The 21,913-nt window shown below is 38.9% G+C and overlaps 1 protein-coding gene across 2 annotated transcripts in view; it reads right to left on the reverse strand.

Annotated features, from left to right (window-relative positions):
* The window catches only part of ctnna1 (catenin (cadherin-associated protein), alpha 1), a 196,741-nt gene that overhangs the window by 135,729 nt on the left and 39,099 nt on the right, over nucleotides 1–21,913 (reverse strand). For both annotated transcript variants that reach the window (XM_041192980.1, XM_041192979.1), the window contains exons 4-6: nucleotides 13,295–13,461; nucleotides 12,238–12,357; nucleotides 11,191–11,460 (exon numbers count right to left, since the gene is read on the reverse strand). In XM_041192980.1, coding sequence (XP_041048914.1) covers nucleotides 11,191–11,460; nucleotides 12,238–12,357; nucleotides 13,295–13,461 — 557 coding nt within the window. The remainder of the gene's footprint in view (nucleotides 1–11,190; nucleotides 11,461–12,237; nucleotides 12,358–13,294; nucleotides 13,462–21,913) is intronic.

Here is a 21,913-nt window from a genome sequence, read left to right on the forward strand (position 1 = left end):
TGTGCAGAATTCAGAGCTATAAATCAATTATAAATGTCCTTCATTTTTCAAAAACTCAGGCTAAAATGAAAAGTGCACTGATATCAGCTGTTAAATTTGTACAGCTTCATTGTACAGGTAAAAAAACAAGTGTCATTAATGTGGCATGACTGTTGGATTTAGAATTTAATAACTTAAAGCTTAATGAAAGGAGGTACAACATTCACTGGGGGAAAGAAACGTGAAGTGCACTATTAAGCAGTAACAGAATGAGAAAAAAGTCGATAAAGTATGCCATTTTCACCAAAACTGTTTCATATTTGAGGTACGATAGAAGCATTCATACTGTATAAAGCACTTGCACTTTATTAGATGAAATTAACACCAATTCTGAATCCAATCAAGTATAGGGCTTTGTGTATTTGAAAGTAGGCATACATCTTTAGGACAGATCACTTAAGGCCTCTGTTATTTCAATAGCAATGAAACAATCGGCACCATCTTTACTACTGCTCCTGAGGAAAGCTATAAAAATAGTTTTGCCGTATTCACCAAAATTCACAAGTCTCCTTAGACAACACCAAGTCTGCGACCACTACCACCTAGGACAAGAGCAGCAGATAGATGGGAACACCATTACCTGGAAGTTCCCCTCCAAGTCATTCACCATCCTGACTTGGAAATATATCGCCTTTCCTTCACTGTCGCTGGGTCAAAATTCTGGAACTCCCTACCTAACAGCACTGTGGATGTACCTACACCACATGGAATGCAGCCGTTCAAGAAGGCAGCTCACCACCATCTTCTCAAGGGCAACTAGGGATGGGCAATAAATGTTGGCCTAGCCAGTGAAGCCCACATTCCGCAAATGAATAAAAAAAAAATTAAATGAAGAAATACAGCCTCTAGTTGTAGCAGAAGGATATCAGACATTTTATAGGACTCATCCATCAAGAAAGCAAAACAAAGAAATTCACTGGCTCTTCCAGATTCCCCTTGTCAGTTTAAATCAGTTGCTAACTGTTAAATGCTTATGAGTTCAGGGTTCTCACCAAACCAAGTGTCTCCAAAATTAAAAACTGTTTTAATTATATTGATAGCTTTACTACAGCACTATTTAATTCAGGGGAATACAACTCCTCCTCCTCCTCACCCCCCCCACAAAAACCAAAATGCATTACCTCTACATCTGTTCCATACCCTCAGCACTGCATCTTACAACAAACAACAATCAACCCCACCCCCCCACAAAATTCAACTTTTTAACCATGGCACTTCTACCTAACTAAAAATGTCTCCTTAAATTATACATCATGAACTCTTCCTCAATTACCTTCCTCTGCCCTACTGCCTCAAGAGAGAGCTTAGAATACTTTGCTCTTGCATGGTCTCAATTATAATTCCGGTAAGGACTCAATCGCATTCTCTCAGTTGCTTCGCCTCCGTCGCATCTGTTCCGATGACGCTACCTTCAAAAACAGTTCCTCTGACATGTCCTTCTTCTTCCTTAACCGAGGTTTTCCACCCACGGTCGTTGACAGGGCCCTCAACCGTGTCCAGCCCATCTCCCACGCATCCGCCCTCAAACCTTCTCCTCCCTCCCAGAAACATGATAGGGTCCCCCTTGTCCTCACTTATCACCCCACCAGCCTCCGCATTCAAAGGATCATCCTCCGCCATTTCCACCAACTCCAGCATGATGCCACTACCAAACACATCTTCCCTTCACCCCCACCGTCGGCATTCCGTAGGGATCGTTCCCTCCAGGACACCCTGGTCCACTCCTCCATCACCCCCTACTCCTCAACCCTCACCTATGGCACCACCCCATGCCCACGCAAAGGATGTAACACCTGCCCCTTCACTTCCTCTCTCCTCACCGTTCAAGGGCCCAAACACTCCTTTCAAGTGAAGCAACATTTCACTTGCATTTCCCCCAACTTAGTCTACTGCATTCGTTGCTCCCAATGCGGTCTCCTCTACATTGGAGAGACCAAACGTAAACTGGGCGACCGCTTTGCAGAACACCTGCGGTCTGTCCGCAAGAATGACCCAAACCTCCCTGTCGCTTGCCATTTCAACACTCCACCCTGCTCTCTTGCCCACATGTCTGTCCTTGGCTTGCTGCATTGTTCCAGTGAAGCCCAACGCAAACTGGAGAAACAGCACTTCATCTTCCGACTAGGCACTTTACAGCCTTCCGGACTGAATATTGAATTCAACAACTTCAGGTCTTGACCTCCCTCCTCCATCCCCACCCCCTTTCTGTTTCTTCCCCCTTCCTTTTGTTTTTTTCCAATAAATTATATAGATTTTTCTTTTTCCCACCTATTTCCATTATTTTTAAATATTTTTAAATCTTTTATGCTCCCCCCACCCCCACTAGAGCTATACCTTGAGTGCCCTACCATCCATTCTTAATTAGCACATTCGTTTAGATAATATCACCAACTTCGACACCTATGTGTTCTTTTGTTGTTGTCTGTGACATCTTTTGATGATCTGCTTCTATCACTGCTTGTTTGTCCCTACAACCACACCACCCCCCTCCATTTCTCTCCCCCAACCCAACCCACCACCACCCCCACCTTAAACCAGCTTATATTTCACCCGTTCCTTGGATTCACCTAGTTCTGTCGAAGTGTCATGAGGACTCGAAACATCAACTCTTTTCTTCTCCGCCGATGCTGCCAGACCTGCTGAGTTTTTCCAGGTATTTCAATTATAATTATCCCAGATTGGCTAAAGTATCTCCAACAATGGCTTCTTTTCACACCTCTCTATGCTCAACTCTACTGTAATGCAAAACTCCATCTTTCATTATCCTCCTTTTCCTTATTTACCCGTTTCCCCCTGAAAGATCACAATACAAAAAGAAAAAGTAGGAACAGTGTCCATCTGTAGACCGATAACAATCTGCTCCACCTCTCTGCCACTCAAATCCTCCGCACAGTCAAGGCCATTAGTTTAACACCAAGTTCTGGACATGCAAAATAATCTTCAAATCAAATAATAGAAAAACTGAAAAAAATCATATTTAGCCTCCAGAAAAATAAACATGCATCTACACCTCAGTCATCAAATGCTTGGTCAAGCTGTAATGGATTGTGCGTAATTTTCTCCTACAGCAGAAACCTCACATCCACTTCCAACTTTGCAACAAGGCCACTATTGCAACACCAATCCATATCACTTCCAGAATAAATTTATTAAACTCAACCTCGAATGCTACCTTCCAAATCATCCTAAACTCCTCCACTCGCATTCTGTTCCATGCCAAGTCTCATCTGTCTAGTGCTTCATGCCACCCAACAGTCATTTCAAAATCTGTTATCCTAAATTCATTCCATTGGTTTATCTGACTTTACGACTAATATAATAGCCAGTCTAAGCTCTTGGTTGTCCAGCTTTGTGTTTTCTCTTCATCATTGGCAAAAGTTCTCAACTGCCTTTACCATAATGTCAAACTCTTTCCTAAAACCCATCCGCTCATCCCTTCTTCTGGATATTGAAAAGTATCCTCAAAATTTACCCACTTAACCATATGTTCTGCCATCTCCCATTTACACCCATTTTATTCCCACCTGTGAAGCACTGTGGAGATACGTTTTCTAAGTTAAAGGCACAACAGATTTGTAAGTTTCTGCATGTGTTTACTCCTCCATCTTCTGTTCCCCTACTCAAAGGTCTTAATACATCTTTTGTCATATTGATCACAAAGATGTTATAATTATATTTTGCATGCCAAGAGTTACAAATGCCATCCTAGCTTATAGTGAGGCATACAAGCCCCATCAAGTTCATCTCAAAACACTTAAGTTTGCAATAACCCCTGTTCCTGTCTGATCTCCACTTGCTATCAAAATTATCCTTTAAATAGTCACAATGATCAGATTTATACAACAATGGGCACATTTCCAAAGCTGCAAAGATACTTAAAACTTAAAAGCATTACTGGGAATACAGTATAGTAACAGGTTACTGATAGGGTCATTTCAAGTCTCTAATGTTTTGATTACGCCTCTGTGTATCATTAGGGTCATTTCAAGTCTCTAATGTTTTGATTACCCTCTGTGTATCATTAATGTTTTAGATTTTTGCTTACATTTATCTTTTTTCCAAAGGTTAAGGCAGATATAGTAGAACTGATGCATAACATCAAAAAATTGAAGCGCAAAATCAGTGTATTATGCGAATGAAATAATACTGTTGATGTACTGGACTCCATGAACAATTCTCATTAAGAAAACAAGTACATCTGAATTGCATTACTTTACTTTCAACATAATGGAAACACGCAGAGTTCTGTTTCTTCAATTGCTTGGATTTTTCCTCTTCTTCCCAGAATCCCACCACCACCTCTGATAACATAGCAAGAACTATGGAGATCAGTTATGTCATGTGTGCTCTGCCTGAAGACAGGTCCTTGGCTCATTGTCTGCTGATGCTTCATCCTGAGCCATTTTCTTGGCAGCTTTTTTGTCAGTGGTGGCTTGCCTTCCACTCTCAGGGGCAGGGCGCAGAGGCAGATCCCAAATCTGCCTCAGCTGCAATAGGCATAAAACCCTTGCAGTTGGTCATTCTGAACCACATGGTAGCCATCTAGCCAACTGGGCTAACTAGCCCCCTAGTTCTTGTTATGTCACACACCATTTCCCAGGGTAAACATTCTGACAGACAATTTATTCTTAGGTCTGTCAGTCTAGTTCTTGGACTGGTTGAGGTGAGAATTTATTTGCTTTTAGGGCTTTTCACCAAGGAACCATTTCAATTCACCTGCTCTTAATAACCGTGAGATCAAAAAGTCCTCATACAGAAATTTTGGAAAATTGATCATTCACAACAAAATGCAATTTCATCGCAATATAAAATAAGGTAGCAGCTGGCCAGAGGGACTCTCAGGACCTGTACCGCAGGTTATATCACAATTTTAATTTATAGGGGTTTAATACTTAAATACTAACAAAATATTAAACCAATAATAAAGCAGGGACAAATGACAGCAGTACTAAGCAAACATACTGCATTAGAAAGAGATGTACTTCAATGCCATCAAGAACAGAGAAGCCAATGAGAATGGAAAGGTGTGTGTAAAGATAATAGAGCGGGGCTGGGGGGGGACTTCAAACATAGAGACCAGGATAGTAAGTAATAGGGAATATGAAATGGTTAGGAAATACGTCAAAAAATTAGGAAGGCAAAGAGGAGCTACAAAATAAATATTAAAAAAAGTAAAATATTCTGAAGCAATGTTACATAAGAAAAATCTGAATAAGGTCGATAAGCGGTATGCATGATAGACTCTCAGATAATGACAAGGAAATGATAGATATACTAAATAATTAGACTGCCTTGGTATTTACGAGGAAGACCAAAATGATGAATGTGATACTGAAAGAGTTGATCAAAAGATAAAACACTTAAGATAAAAATGGGAGAGGTGATTGATAAACTAATGGAACCCTGAGAGGATAAAGCTTTTGCACCATATGAATTGTCTTTGTGCATATTAAAAGAAGTTACAGAAGAGGTTTCACACAAATCATTAGAAAAGAAAACATCGCCAGGAGTACTGGATTTCCCTTTCACAATACCATGTTGACTTTGCCTGGTCACATGATTTTCCATGTACCCTGCTATAATCTCTTTAATAATGACAAATGTTAGGCTAACTGGCCTATAGTTTACTGTTTTTATCTCCCTCCTTTCTTGAATAAAGGTGTTACATGCTGGGGCTTTACAGAACATAAAGAATTTTGAAAGATTATAACCAATGCCTCTAACATCTCTGTAGCAACTTCTTTTAAAGATCCTACGATGAAGACCATCTAGTCCTGGGTGCTCATCAGCCTTTATGTCTAATAATTTTCCCAGTAACTTTCCTGTGGCAATGGTGATCATTACAAGTTTCTCCCTCTTTCACCTCTTGTTTTACCAAGTATCTTTGAGAAGTTTGCCAAGTCTTCTACCGTGAAGACTGACAAAATACCTGTTCAACACCTCTGCCATTTCCTGTTTTCCATTATCAATTCCCCATGCTCTCTCTAGAGGACCAACACTAGCTTTAGTGACACTTTTCTTATTTAAATACTTGCAGAAACTCTTACTTTTTTTTTATTAAAGTAACTAGCTTTCTCTCATACTCATCTTTCTCCCTTTTTTTTGTCAATCTTAAAATCTGCCCAATATTCTGATCTACCAATTACCTTTGCCGAATTGTACAGTATTCTTTTCAATTCCAGACTGTTCGTAACTTCCTTATTTAGATATGAGATGATGCATCCTTCTCAAGAGTCTCTCTCACTGGAATAAATCTTTGCTGAGAGTTATTTCTGCCACTGGATTTCTACCATCCTTTCTTTTAAAATAAACATCACACTTTAGGAAAGATATGAAGACATCGTAGAAGGTGCAGAAAAGAATTATGGGAATGGTTCCGGGGTTGAGAGACTTCAGTTACAGAGATAGATTGGAGAAGCTGAAGTAGTTTTTCTCATAGAGGGTTGTGCAGAGATTTGATAGAAGTGCTCAAAATCCTTAGGGATCTGGGCAGAGTAGGCAGCGAAAAACTGTTCCCATTGGTAGAAGAGTCAAGAATTGGAAGACTCTGAATTAAGGTAATTGGCAAAGGAAGCAATGACGACAAACAAACTTTTCTACACAGTGAGTGGTTACAATTTTGAATGCACTGCCTGAGAGTATTCAGGGTAGATTTAAATGTGACTGTCAAATGGAAATTGGATAACTATCTTAAGAGAAAAGATTTGCTAGCCTACAGAAAAAAGGCAGGGGAATGTGACTTGCTGAGTAGCTCTTAGAAAGCGGGCATGGACATGACAGGCCAAATGACAGGCATCTTTCTTTGATTCCATTTCATCATTCCATGCTTCTACAACTAAAGAGGCAAGTGACAATATAAATCTAAAAAAAAATACAAAAGTGCAAAAAAAATCATAACATCAGTTTTGGCATCCTTTGCTGTTTGAATCTTTACCATTCGCCACAATCTAAGAGCTAGACAAAAAGAGAGCATAAAAAGATACAAGGGATATCAAAATATACACAAAAAGCTCTTATGAATATATTAGGAAAAAGAGGGTGGTCAGGAGCTAAGTGAGCCCCTTAAAAACTGATAATGGTGAAATAGTAAAATAAGGAAATGGCAGACTTGTTGAATAATTGCTATGCATCAATACTTACAGGAGAGGAAGAGATCAAAAAGGACAGGCATCCCAAGGAAGCTAAAAATGAATCATGAACAGGACTCACCAAAATTCATGTAAGCAAAATAACAGTAATGAAGAAAACAATGGCATTACAGTGAAAACTGCCTGGAGCAATGGTTTCCATCCCAGGGTTTTAGTGGAAAGAGAGGGTCTGCAATATTCTCGCCTAACTGCAGTCTCCCAAAGTCTCTTGATTTGGGAACTATTCATTTAGTTTGGAAAATTGTACATGCCAGTCCACTATTTAAGAAAGCTGAGAGAGAAACCAGGTAACTATAGACCAGTTAGCCTAATAACGTAACTGTTGTCGGGAAATTACGAGTCTAGAACATAATTCTGCTATTCAAAAAGCAGCCAGAGGCTGAACTACAATGTAACTTGCATTGGATAGTTCAGAGACTAAGTAATCAGGTTGCATGCAAGCATGTAACAATCATGTAGTAACAATAATAGATAAAATAAGTAACAGGGATGTACTGGACAGGATATTAAAAGAACAACAATGTTGAGTAAAAATTATATTAAAACTATAAACCAATACACCATTTCTATATTTCAGGCACTGAAGCACAAATTTCATTGAGTACTTGATTCAGGACCTGAACCACGTAAGGAATAAGGCTGCATCGGTGCCTTTCAATCCTGCATCTTACATGACTGAATTTAGTCACACTTGAGTTTCCTTGATTGTTCTGGGCATGGAGGTGGTAACCAGATTTGAAATTGGGTAAATTGCAGAAAGTATTTTCCAAATTAAGTGCAAATTTTAACTTCCTCTTGTTTGTAGAGTTTTTAACTTTATGGATTATTGATAGAGTGACTTAACACCTTGAAAATTTCCAGCTGATCAGAGAGCCAGCTTGGATTTGTAAAGGGTCAGTCAAGCCCAATGAGCCTGATGGAATTTTTTGAGAAGGTGATTAATACAGTGGGCAAGGGTTTATAGATCTATAGATATTACTCACATGGACTTCTTGAAAGCATCTGATAAAATATCTCATAACAGACTGTTAGCTAAAGTTGAAGCTCATGGAACTGAAAGCAGATTATTGCCCTGGTTAGGAAATTGTCTGAATGACAAGAGACAGAGTAGCGATAACAGGCAGTTAGTCCAACTAGGAGGAAGTGACTACTGGTATCCTGCAAGAATCTTTGCTGGGTCATCAATTATTCACTGCATTTATTAACTAATTAGATGATAGGATAGAATGCCCCATATCCAAATCTGCAGATGACACAACAATAGGCAACAACATAAGCAGTCTGGATAGAAGCAAAGAACGGGCAAAACTGTAGCAAATGGATTTCAATGCAGGCAAATGTGAGGTCATCTACGTTGGACCTGAAAAGGATATTTTCTAAATGGTGAAAAGCTAGAAACAATGAAGGCCCAGGTATATAGATTATTAAAATGTCAAAGCAAGTACTGAAAATAATCAGAAGCTAATGGAATGCTGACCTTTATATCTAGAGAACTGGAATACCAGGGGTTGAATTCGTGCTACAGCTACGCAAAAGCCCTGGTCAGACCACACACAAAATACTCTGGGCAACTCTGTGCACAATCCCTTAGGATATAATGGCCTTAGAGGGAGTACAGCAAAGATTTACCAGGCTTCAAGGGCTGAATTATGTGTAATCTCTCAAATAGGGTTGTATTCCCTGGAATTGAGGGTTAAGGGATGATTTGATTAAAGCTTTCAAGATATTAAGGGGAACAGAAAAGGTAAATAATATAAGAAATAGGAGGAATAGGCTTTATAGCCTCTTGAATCTGCTCCGCTATTCGAAAAGATATTTGCTTATCTGATCGCAGCCTGCCCCTAATAACCCTTGGACTCCCTTTTGATCAAGAATCTGTCTAACTCAGCCTTGAATATACTCAATAATCCAGCCATCACTGCTTGTTAGGAATTAGAATTCCAAACACTAACAACCTCAGATATGGGGCAAATGCAGATATAGGGAATTAACTGTAGATCAATAATTCTCTCACTGAATGAGGGCAGGGGCTTGAAGTGCTAAATGCTCTCCTCCTTTGTTACAGCAACTAGAAGACCAAGCTCTTGTGAGTTCAGAGATTTCTAACTGATTATAGTCTAGGGGAACTTCAACAGCACACCCTACGAGGAAGCACAGGATCAATGACAGCAGCCTCTTGATTTCCACTTCTAACCATGCATGTGTGGACTTCTGAAGATGCTATCAGTTTCAGAAGGGGGATAACAGCAAAAAGTATACAGCTTTGCTGTCATTACTACCGCAATATTAGGACCAATCGGTCTCATTTCCATGCTTCCCCTGAAAAGCACGTTGAAAGCATAAACTACAAAGTGAGAACCAAATCTTAACAAGGAGGATATGAAAGTTCAAAAAAATATCTTTACACTAATAAACATAGGGACTCAGTAGGTAGCATCACTGCTTTGAAAAGAAACATTGGTTTGAATTCCCATTTCAGGATTTGCCGGCCATGGAAGGAGCCTGCTAGTCCTTCTAGCACTTCCCCACTATTTCCCAAAAGGAAAGAAGTGTGAAGATCTGAAACAAACAAAGCTAATAAATATAGCATTTTCAAATATGGAAACTACAGTGGGTGAGGGTGAAGGATTAAGTGCCCAGGTTAATAGCTCTGTAGACAAATTTAGAAAAAAGTTAGAAGGCAAAATGCTGCAATGCTGGAAATATGAAATATAATCAGAAGATACTAGAAGTACTTAACAGGCCAGGCTGCATCTGTGCAAAAATGTGTTTCTCTCTCCACAGATGCTACCTGACCTGCTGGATATTTCCAGCAGTTTCTCTTACTAGCTTTAAAAAGGTAGAAATGATTTAAGCCATATACTGCATCCAATTAAAGTACTGCCATCCATCCAGTACACTTAAACTCAAGTGGCTAGCCTGAAAGAAAAGGTGGCACAGTCTTCCTGTTTGTTTCTATGGTATCATTTGTCCCAAAACTTCAAGCTTTTTTTTTGGTGCACATCAGTTTGGACTTGGATCCTAGCCTCCACCTTTCTAGCACATACTTGCACATTGTGCTCAATCCCCCAAATGGCACTGCAGAAGCTCAGGCATTGCATGTCAGCAGCTATAAAGGAATTGTTTGATGTAGTGTAGCCCCTGATAGCAGCTGGAAAACAATTCCAAGATGTTCTATTTTGCTTTAAAGAACTTGAATTAGATAAATGTTTACAACTTGCACTTAGCCCACAAGTGCTCTGTTTCCGCTTTGTAAAGATAGCTCTCTGTGCATGTAGATGACACACTTGATCACAGACACGTTTGCAAATTTGGCAGGTGTTGGACAAAACAGCAAGCTTGCATCTTTTCTTCAGTTATGTCAAAAGTTTTAGTACTGGGGCCTCATACATAACAAACCCCCTACAGTGGGCCATGACTACACTATTAGTCAAAGTTAAAACGCATATACAAAAAGACAGATATCCAGATATATACAGAAGAGCCTATATTTAAAAAAAAAGACCCAGAAAAGAAATTAAAGTCTTACCATTCTTCATCCTTTCCTAAACTTTGAAAACTGAATACATTCAGCCTCAGCACTTGAAATTTTTCAAATCTAAATAGCTGGTAAAGATTGCTCCCTGATTTGTCCAAGTCTACCAAGCCCAAAACTGAGTCAAAGCTGAGATTCAGCAAGAGGAAAGATGAAAATAACTAGCAGAGCTTTGCAGGTTACATGAAGGTCTCTTGAAAAATTTGGCCTGCAGGCTAAGCAATGGACAATATAGTTCCCAATCACTACACTCCAGCCACTTCAGAACCTCTAGCTGCAGTATTCCCCAGTTTTGATTTGAGTTCCATTGTGCTCATTGAACAGCAACACGAATAAAGTAGTAATCAAGTTCATATGATCATGTGCAAGTGATACAAACCTTTCACAGAACTAAAAACGATACTGAAATGACTTAATTCCGAAGATTAGTATCTATGTCAAATGGCAAAGTTTATTGGAAATACTCACATCAAAGCGATTCAAAGCAACTGCCAGCTCGCCAGCACTACTTTGCTGACTAAGGGTGACATCCTCTGATGTAGTTGCCTGAGCTGCATTCGAAATGCCGGTAACTGCCTGTGTCAATTGCTTATAGATCAAATCCCTGTTGGCTTTGTAAGCAGCCACATCTGGGTGCTGGAGACAAGCCTGTGAAGCAGTGTAGAGCATAGGGATATTCTTCTGTAGAACTCCTCGTGCTGCAGCCATTTGATCTCTATGATGAATATCCTTCAATTCCTTCAAAAGAAATACCATACCATATTACTGTAAACTTACACCAAGATTCTAAAATGATTATCTGCAAATCTTAGTGATAAATCATACTCTACTGCATTTTTATTCTAGATACCTCCCTTTCATTTTCCACAGGAGCCAAATTCTTACCATTACACTCTCTGATCTAAAGAAAATTGCTTGAACTACAGACCACCCACCAACTAGCATCAATATTGTTTCAGTTGACATACGTCTGGTTTTGACATATCCCAGCCACTATCCACAACATTAATTCACCAAACTGAAGACTTTTGGTGCAGTCCTTCTTGTCACCTTCCTCCTATTAAACTGAGCATCTAAAGAAAAAGCGCTTTAAAACCGACAGCCATTGTTAAAAGAATGCATTTTGTCCAAGTGAATGAGGCATAGAAGGATTATGCTAAACATCCTGAAAAAGTCTTAGATGGATTACCAGCAACTGCATTCATATAGAATCTTTCATAAAGAAAAGCACATCAAGGTGCATGTTTTAAATTAACAGTCGAGCCAAGAGACTGCTAAATATATTTTTCCTAAACCACAAAGAAATGTTAAATTATACCATTAAATTATTGCATCTTATAACACAAACTACTATTGTCTCAGCTTAGTATTATCAAACACTCAATGGGCATATGGTTTGGTGATGCCCTCTCTTCTGGGCTACATATGAAAAAATATCTTCCCCAATTCCATATCTACGATTATACAAGTGTTTTTCTAAAAAAAAATGTTTTGATCACAACATCTTGTTCATACCTGCTGTCTTTTGGCTGCCATAAGGTTCAATTTGTCCACTTCAGGTTTCAATGCCTTAAATTGTATTCCAAGCTCTTGCTCATTGTTGGCATTCCTCACTTTTACAAGGGTTTCTTCAACCTAGAAAAGAGTCAAACTGATTATGTGTACATTCAACAAGATTAAATACACAAGGCAATGTAGTACAAAAATCTCTAGACCAGCAATTTAGGTAAATGGAGTTGGTAATCATGCTCACTAGTTTACTGTAGTGGTATATGGCAGCTCACTCAGCTATTTATCTGTTCCTGGGTATCCTCCTGTCCATTCAGGCCTCATTCAGCATAACTTGATATCGCTAGCCAACAGCCTCAATCTACTCGCCCAATGTGCAATGAATTGAACAGTCAATATGGATTAAGATCACATCTCCAGCGCTAAGGAGAGTCACTGTTACTAACAGGGTACCAGACAAGTTGCTATGCTTTTAGTTGAACAACTGGATGAATTCAGATTTCACCATCTGCCGTGGTGGGATTCAAACCCGGGTCCCCAGAGCATTACCCTGGGTCTCTGGATTACTAATCCAACAACAATACCATTACACCATCGCCTCAAGCTTTGTCCTATTTATGTATTTCAGCAGAATATGGGGGTTAAAATTATTGTGTCTCACTCTAGACTGGGATTTGAATCTAGGTCAGAGACATAAAAGACCAGTATCTAACTCCAGAGCGCTACCAAGTCCCTGAAGAATATTGTACAAAATATAAAGATCATCATGGACTGACCCGGCTAGAAGGAAAGCACTCCTAATACAACACACCTGTTGAAAATCAGTGATTTTTTTCCAGTCATATACTGCAGTGCAACTTTTATCAAGCTTGCTATATCTCTGAAATTTCCAGGACAATACTGTCCTACCATTCTCAGGAGTCAGATATCAAAACAATTAATATTTCCCTGTTTTATACAAATAATTGTTACATGCATAATTTGTTTTTAAAGCAACTATGTATTTTAACACTGATGAGAAAGTTCTGAGACTGAATGAGAAAATGTTCAGTATAGAACTTACTATTTTCAGTTGTACAAGTAGCTTGTAAACATCTGCCATATCAGCCAGGATAAGAAGACGAGTGACAGCAGACAGCAATGCTCGTGCGGCTCGAACCATATTGCCACGTTTCATAGCAGAACAAGGATCCTCTGCAAATTCTGAGGAAGCACTCCTCATCATTTCACCTATATTAGAAATGAGAATATTGCAAGTTTACAAACTGGAATATTTTAATTCATAAGTTAAAATGATACGTTGACATTTTGCAAATAAAAAAATCTAACCAGAATAAATTGAAATAGAGCACAAAGCTGGAATTGACGACCAGTCAGATCAAAAAAAAAATCTTCTCATCCATTTGCTATTTATTGGGCCTTGCTGTGTGCAAATTAGCTGCTGTGTTTAGCAAGTGACCACACTGCAAACGTAACCCATCAGTCGAAAAATCTTTCAGGACGTTCAAGGACATAAGGTACTACGTAAATGCAAATTATGTGAATAATCATATTACATCATGCATTTTAATACAGTAAATGTGGTTTACTTGCTTGAGAATTTTGAGATGCAAGATATACAGATCATATGAAGACTGAGGGGGTTCATGTATCTTTGAGAGCTCTGAAGGAGAGCAAATAGTTGTTTGCACCCAGAAATCTAGGAGAGCCAATAATCCTGCAAAAACTTAATGCCCTCTGCTTTTGCCCTGCAGCCGACATTTCAATCTGAATAGCTTTCTAGTCTTATGGAATAGGGCTTCAGTTACTTGCTGAACACAGGCCCTCTGTGCCCCTTGACGAAGTCCCTCGTGGATGCTGGGAAAAAATCCAAACCCAAGTCAAGGGCCAAGGTTACCTTTATTTCTATGGTTAAGGCTCTGCTGTATGTGTACTAGGGACTTAAGGTGCCCTGAAGCAAGTAGCAGCATCTTCGTAGAATCATAGAGCAGGGACGGAAAAGCTGCCAGAATTTAAAGAACTTGCTAACTGGGAATGCCTCAAAGGGCAGCTAGTATCAGCTTGAGTCAGGCAACTGACCCAATGTTCCAATGCTTCAGTATCACCTGAGGATTGGACACACAAATCAGCCTCCTTCTGAGCCATCATACACTACCCTATCAATTCATAGGCTCAGGCTGTTGGTCCTAGTGTCTAGCACAATATAAAAGGTTTCTAGCATCACAGGAATACAAAGCTGTAAAAAGTGAGATCTCTGAGAATGCAATTTGCTTAGCATGTTGGCACATAACAAGGATTTTCTCTTTGCAAAACAGAATTTCTATCTCACCTTTATACAATCCATAATATACATCCAACAAAACTGTACCAACTTAGAATATGAACACATTTTTCAGATTAAAAGTGCTGCTATAAACATTGCTGAGTAATCATTCAAAAAAGCCTATAAAAAAGGGAGCAAGCAGAGAGATAAATTACATAAAATTCCAGTCTGCAGCATAGAAACAGTCCATTTGGACCGAATGATCAATGTTCTAGTTAATACTCCACAAAAGTTCCCACCTCTCAACTAGCCCTATTCAATGTATCTTTCTATTTTTTTCTCCTTCATTTGCTTACCTCGTTTACTCTTTTTTTGCATCTATGCTTTTCAACTCAGCTACTCAAGTCAAAAGTGCTGGGAAGATAATTTCTGCAAATAGTTTACCATTTCTATTTGCCCAATTTAATTGTGGACTGTGTCCAAGATGTGCTATGAGGCCCTTCCTCCTCTCCTCATTGCCTGCCCTGGAAAAAGTAGAAGGATGTTTTCTCTCCCTACCTGTTCAAAATCACGATTTTAAAGAAAAAAAAATTATATTGTGAAATGAACAAGAGAACAGTTTACAAATAACTTGGAATCTAGATAAATTGGACCAATAACTTTGAAAGCAATCATGCTCCTAGGCTTTGTCTTCATACACATGTAGTTTAGACCAAAAAATAGATTAAACCCTTGCTTTAGTCATCAATGAATCGAATTTCACACAAACAATACATAGATGGACAACTTTTATGTGCTGATTCACAAGGGAAGTGCAGTTTTGAGCAGAAATACACAATCACTTAAATGAATTGATGTGGAATTTACATTAAGTTATGGGGTAGGGATGGGCTAGTTAAGAATAAAGCATACAAGAATACAGGTGTTTGAATTGAAAGGCTAAAACTGAATTAAAAGCAAGGCAATTAACTAGCATGCTAGTTTATAGAATTCAAATTCCATGATTACATGCCATTTCAAAGCTCAGCTGCATTTTGAAGACTGTTTCTTATTCATTTTTTGCTTTCTATTATATTTTTGTGAAAAATGCAAACCGGTGACCTTGATAATAACACAATAAGCTACCATGATATTTATTAAGATAGACCTTCATGCACTGCACATGGGACAATTAAAATTTTTTCGACTTTGTCAAAGATGGCTATTCAGGCGAAGCAGATGCAAGAATGGACATGCCACAATGAAAGTAAGGCAACTTGTGTGTCAAAATATTTTCTTTAGCTGTGATTTAAAAACCAAATAGAGAAAAAAAACGACGAGCAAAAGGCTGCACGTCAGTGGAATGCTAAATGAAGGAAATGACTCAGCTGCAAACTCCACAAGGTCTTACTTTGCTTTTCATGGAAAAAAAATCCCCACTCCTTACCACTACAGTACCAATTAGTAGTAGCACTTACTGCAAGATAATCTGCAATGACTCATTCAACATAACTATGTAGTTCTTGATGAAAGGTTAACTTTATTTTGCTTGCCTGATATGCTGAGTGTTGCCAGCATTGTGTTTTTATTTCACATTTCCTACGTCTGCAGAATTGATGTACACTGGAGTAATTAAGCTTCATGATTTTTTTCCCTCAATCTTGCATGTGCTTACAATAAGCAGTATTCAACAGAAACCATGGCGCTATTTAGAACTGTATCTGCTTTGTCTGACGAGAGCTCAGGCACCTGCATGATCAGGTCTGAGACCATGTAAAATTTGATTTTGGTCCCTACAGAAAAAAGAGTATTAAGGAGATGCAATGTGCTTTTTTAAATAAAGAAAAGGCACTTGGTGAACAAGTTTCAAACAAAATGCAGCTACCACAATAAATTTTGGACATCTTACAGCAGCTGGAAGACTCCAAATGGATTCAACAAAGGGTGTGTAACACAAAGAATGCATTACATTGTTCTTAGCAGTTGTTCTTTAGCTAAAGGTATTCCATGCAACAAAATCAATCCCAATCAACTTCAAACGTGTAAATGAAGACTAGGTTCACACTAGCTCATTACAGCAGCATTACAAACTGATCCACAAAAAATAAGAACATCTCATTTATCAAAAACTGGAACCTTTGTTCCTTTCTTTTAAAAGTAAATGCTAAAACTCACCTTCCAAATCTCAACTAGAAATCCCCATCCCAAATCCCAACATTATAGTCATATCCCAGATCTTTGAGGATAAATTAAGCTGTGTATAAAAACCAATACTCAACTGATTCTGCAAAATTAGGATTATTACAGTAATCTGGAAAGTTCAGATGATGTACACAATCCATTTCTACAGAAGTTACAAGTTTTGTATTTACCATAACCTATTGCAAATTGATACATTTTTGTAGGTAAGGTGAAGGTCAATGATGCTGGGGAATAGAAGATTCTATCACTTTGGGCATCCAGTGTTAGCATTAAGCCCTTGCTGATCACAAACAGCATGCAGATGCAATGAAGTTCCCACTCCTCCATTCAACATATCTCAACACAAAAAAAACTTGACTGCACTAGTCTAACATTTTTCCCTTTCCACAATAATTATCCTGTCGGCTGTAAATGAGACTGTCAAATTTAAATTGGTGATGCTTCTGTTCCGCAGGCTCTTAGCCACAATGAATTGGATTAAGGCTGCCTTAACTCAATTTGCATTAGTATTCTTTCCATCACTCCGGAATAAATCTAAACCCATGCAGCAAAGAAGTAGTCAAATCAGTCTAATCCAGTACACTATCCAACTCCAAGAAAATGTTTAGTGAAAAGGTGCATGTGTTCCCTGCTCTAATCAGATCACATTCTCATCTAAGAATCTCAATTCTCTCTCAAAGTTCTAGTTAGAGGTGGCGGGGGAGGGGTCCCATCACTGGGCTTGATGTTTATTTTTTAAAAGGTTAAGAAAAGTTTATTCTGGGCTAGAATAGTTTTAATAACTCATTGGATTACTTAGGAAATCTCTCTCAAGTATTTCATATTTCAACAACACTCAAGAAACTTGACACCATCCAGGACAAAGCAGCCCGCTTGATTTGCACCACTTCCATATTCACTCCCTCCACCACCGACGCACAGTACCAGCAGTGTGCACCATCTACACGATGCACTGCAGAAACTCAAGGCGCCTTATACAGCACCTTCCAAATCCACAACCACTACCATCTATAAGGACAAGGGCAGCTGATACATGGGAACACCACTACCTGGAAGTTCCCCCTCCAAGCCACTCACCATCCTGACTTGGAAATATATCACTATTCCTTCACTGTCACCTGGTCAAAATCCTGAAGCTCTGTCCCGAACAGCACTGTGGGATACCTACACTACATGGACTGCATCACTTCAAGGAGGCAGCTCACCACCACCTACTCAAGGGCAATTAGGGATGGGCAATAAATGCTGGCGTAGCCAGGGAAGCCCACATCGCTTAAAGAACAAAAAAAAAGTGAAGAAAGATAATCAGACCCAACATGCTCATCTTAAGCACTGCAAAACACAACAACATGGCTGCACATTCCCCAACTGTTAGTAATGCTGACTCCTGGTAGGGTAAAAAGACAACCAAAATCCACAAAAACATCCCCAACTCGTGTTCCTTGAAGCAATCATGCAAGCTCAGACAGGGCTTACTCTACATGTTGCAAACATATTTGACAGACCATACACCCCAAAATAAAGGTAACTATTCTTTTTAAAATGGTAAACAGCTTGCATTTATAAGCATCTTTAATGTAGAAGAAAAAGATAAAATTTAAAAAACTATTTTTGAGCCCCCATAACAGGTAACTGAAGGTTTGGAAAAACAAGTAGGTTTTAAGTAAAACAAAAACTTGAGGAAGGACTTGGGGTGGAATCCCTTACAATTAGCTGAGACACCTGAAGGCTCTGGCACCAGAGGGGTGGGGGGAGGAGGTACAAAGACATCCAGAAACAACAGGAGGACACAATCTGGGGAGGGTGTATAAGTGTTGTGGTTGGGGGGAAGGGAAGGAGAGAGTGAGAGAATGTTCCTATTGATAGGCTAGGATTTCTTACAAAAATTGAGCCAATGTTGATCAACGTAAACGTAAATCTCATAAGATAACGCTCTCATCTTAGGAATCAATCTAATGAATCTTTGCTGTACTGCCTCCATGGCTAGTATATCCTTCCTTAGCTCAGGGAACCAAAACGACACACAATATAGGTGTGGTCCCATCAGAGCCCTATACAATTTTAGCAAGACTTGCTTATGCTTTTACTCCTATCCCCTTGCAATAAATGGTAATGCCTTCCTGACTGCCTGCTGCACTGCATACTAACTTTGTGTTGCTTGTGCAAGACCCAAGTTTCACCTTTTTAAAAAATACTCTTTTATATTCTCACTACCAAATCTAATAGTCCTACCCTTCCCCACATTTTACTCCACCTGCCACTTTGTGGCCCACTCACTTAACCTGTCTATATCTCTTTGTAACCTGCATCTTCCTCACAACTTACATTCCCACCTAGCTTTGTATTGTCAGCAATCAGATTCATTACTCTAAGATTTGTTGTCTAAGTCATTAATATGGATTGTAAATAGCTACCCCCAGTACTGTTCCTTGCGGTTCTCCACTATTTATAGTCTGCCAACTTGAAAATGTCCCATTTATCTGCATTTTCTGCTTTTTGTCCGTTAACCAATCCTCCATCCATGCTAATATATTTCCCCAACTCATGAACTCTTACGTTACACATTAACCTTTTGTGTGGCACCTTATCAAATGCTTTGCTGAAATCCAAATATATTATATCTATTAGCTCTCGTTTATCTCCTATACTAGTCACATCCTCAAAAACATAAATTAGTCAAAAATAATTCTCCTCTCGTAAAACTATGTTAACTATGTTGACTAGTAAATGACAGTATGATGAGATAAAGTGCATTAAAAACGACTTCAATAATAGATTCCAGCATTTTGTCTACAAACAAAAATTATCTCCAGCTACCACTTCACAGTGCAGGTCACCAACCAGGTGAGATAATGATGGCATATTGTTGTCAAAGGAACAGCCATGATAATTTTCCATCTTAGTTTTAGCACCCAAGGTAACAAAGAATGTACCAGCAGAAAGTATTTTAATGATCTTTCAGCATGCCCTGCTGACGTCAACTGTTGATGCCACAACCCAATTAAGTTATGCATGCACAATAGCCAACTTGTTGCAACTTCCCAGCAAGTGAACAATCCCCATAACACATTTCACTGCCAGTTCAGATGATGATCCAGGACATAGTGCAGAATTAATTTGGAGATTAGTACTTTTAGGTTACTTTCCCAAGATTGAGCCAGTAGTGTAAAAGGGCTTGGTGAGTGGAATGCCCAGAATTTGGTGTCAGGGCCCCTAGTGTTACTGATTTACATTAAGAACCTGGCTTAAGAAGTCACAGATTCTCAAATAAGGAAAAGTTGAATGTGAGGAGGCAGTCCAGAAATTACACAAGCAGAGCAAAAGATTTAAGTGGGTGGACAGTGATAGATTAAATTTAGTATCAACAGATAAATATTAGACATGTAAAAAGCTTACAGAAGAAGTACTTCATGAATGGAACCAAGATAATTAAAGGGTGAAACTTAAAGAGATTAGGGATATTATTAGATTCAGCTCTCACCACATCCAATCACTGCAGAGCAACAATCCAAGTCAGTAGAACTGTGAACTGTGGAGTCAATGATTAAAGTGTAGAGCATCTTGGTAAAATTGCATCAAGAACTATGAGCAGTTCCCACAAAGGAGACATTCAACAGGCATTGAAAACAACAGCCTCGAGACTATCCAAGAGCATCACACCAATCAATTAGAGGGAAAAATTAAAGAAGCATATACCTTTTCTGTCTTGAATGGAGTAAGTATTGACCTTACAAGGGGTACAGAAATTGTGAAACACGATTGCTCATAAAATAGTGGCAGGAGGATGGGGAAAATAAGGTTCAAACCAGTAAAAAAGGAAATATGGATGTGAAAAAAGATGCAAAAATTCTTCATCAAAATCATGCAATGAGCTTTAAAGGTAGGTACTTGTGGGGGGGGGGGGGGGGGGGGAAGAGGATACCCTTGAATAATTACTTTGATCCTGTGATCATGTGGCAATGGATGGAAGGTAGATTCAAATGGTGCAATTTCGCAGGGGGAAATTGGATCATTGCTTGAGGGGGCAAAAAGTTTGCAAAAGGAGAGTTTGGGACTGTTTTCCTTGGAGTAGAGAAAGTTGAAAGGGGGTGTGTGTCAGGAAGATATAATAATTTTCATAATGTTATTGGAATTTATTGTAGAGTAATAGTGTGTGCATGCACGTGCACACATGCGGTGGGGGGGGGTTTAAATTAATTAAAAGACAGCTGGTCTGAAGGCTTTGATGTGAGAACAGAAGCTAGGTTTGAAATGCTAAATAAGTAAACATTGGTAAAGTTTTAGAATGTGAGGTGTAAAGGGAACATTTGAATTTTTAAATAAACCAGAGCAGTTTGAATTCAAAAGAGGGGTTGAAATGTTACACCTATCCAGGAGAAGTTAAGAAAGTGTTTATTTTTCCCCAATGATTACTGGTAAAATTAGCACTATAATAGATTTTTTATTATTAGACAGGTTATGTCCAAAGACATAGTGAAACAATGGGAATTTGCATTCAAAGAGGGAAAAAAAAGGCTGTGTGTAAGGGTAGGTATTCTATGATCTAACTCAAGTGTGAAAAGCCTCCAGCATCTAAGCCTCAAGCTGCTATTTACAAGGAACCGAAGCGGAGAAAACTCACTTTGAATTTGACTGCTCAGGGTATCGTGTTATAGTGCCTCGGTCTATTAAAATCTGTGTGTTTTACTGTTGCTTAAATGGAGGTGTAACTGAGAGTTAGATGAATCAGGGGAGCTAGGAGTTATCATGGTAATAATTTGTAGACCTATGTATGTGCTTAAAATAATTTTATTAATAAATGTTTAATTTTGTTTTGTAAAAACCCACTAAGACTCGGACTTATTACTACTGAATTCAAGGCATGCATCTCAGAATAAATATACAAATTGCAAACAAGTTGTGTCAGTTGTTTCAAGTTTTCCTTTGGGATTTGAGCAGCTCAGCATTTACCATCAGCTGTGCCATAACAAAACTGAAGGCTCTTTGTGGGGCATATCTGATATTCCTTGATTGGTTTGGAGTTGGTGAATCTTAAGTTTACGAGTACAAGGAGCACTTTGAATTCAGGAGTTGGTGTGAGGTGTTTTAGCGGTGTGACTGCAAAATTGGTTTTATCCATGGCTAGAACTTTTTTTGAGTTACAAAAGATATCTAAGGGCAAGTTAACAGAGTTGGCAGATAAGTTGCAATTGAGGATACCCGTGGGGGCAAAGAAAGTGATAGCGCAGCATTTAAAGT

The sequence above is a fragment of the Carcharodon carcharias genome, chromosome 8, assembly GCF_017639515.1.
Source record: "Carcharodon carcharias isolate sCarCar2 chromosome 8, sCarCar2.pri, whole genome shotgun sequence".
NCBI classification, from domain to species: domain Eukaryota; kingdom Metazoa; phylum Chordata; class Chondrichthyes; order Lamniformes; family Lamnidae; genus Carcharodon; species Carcharodon carcharias.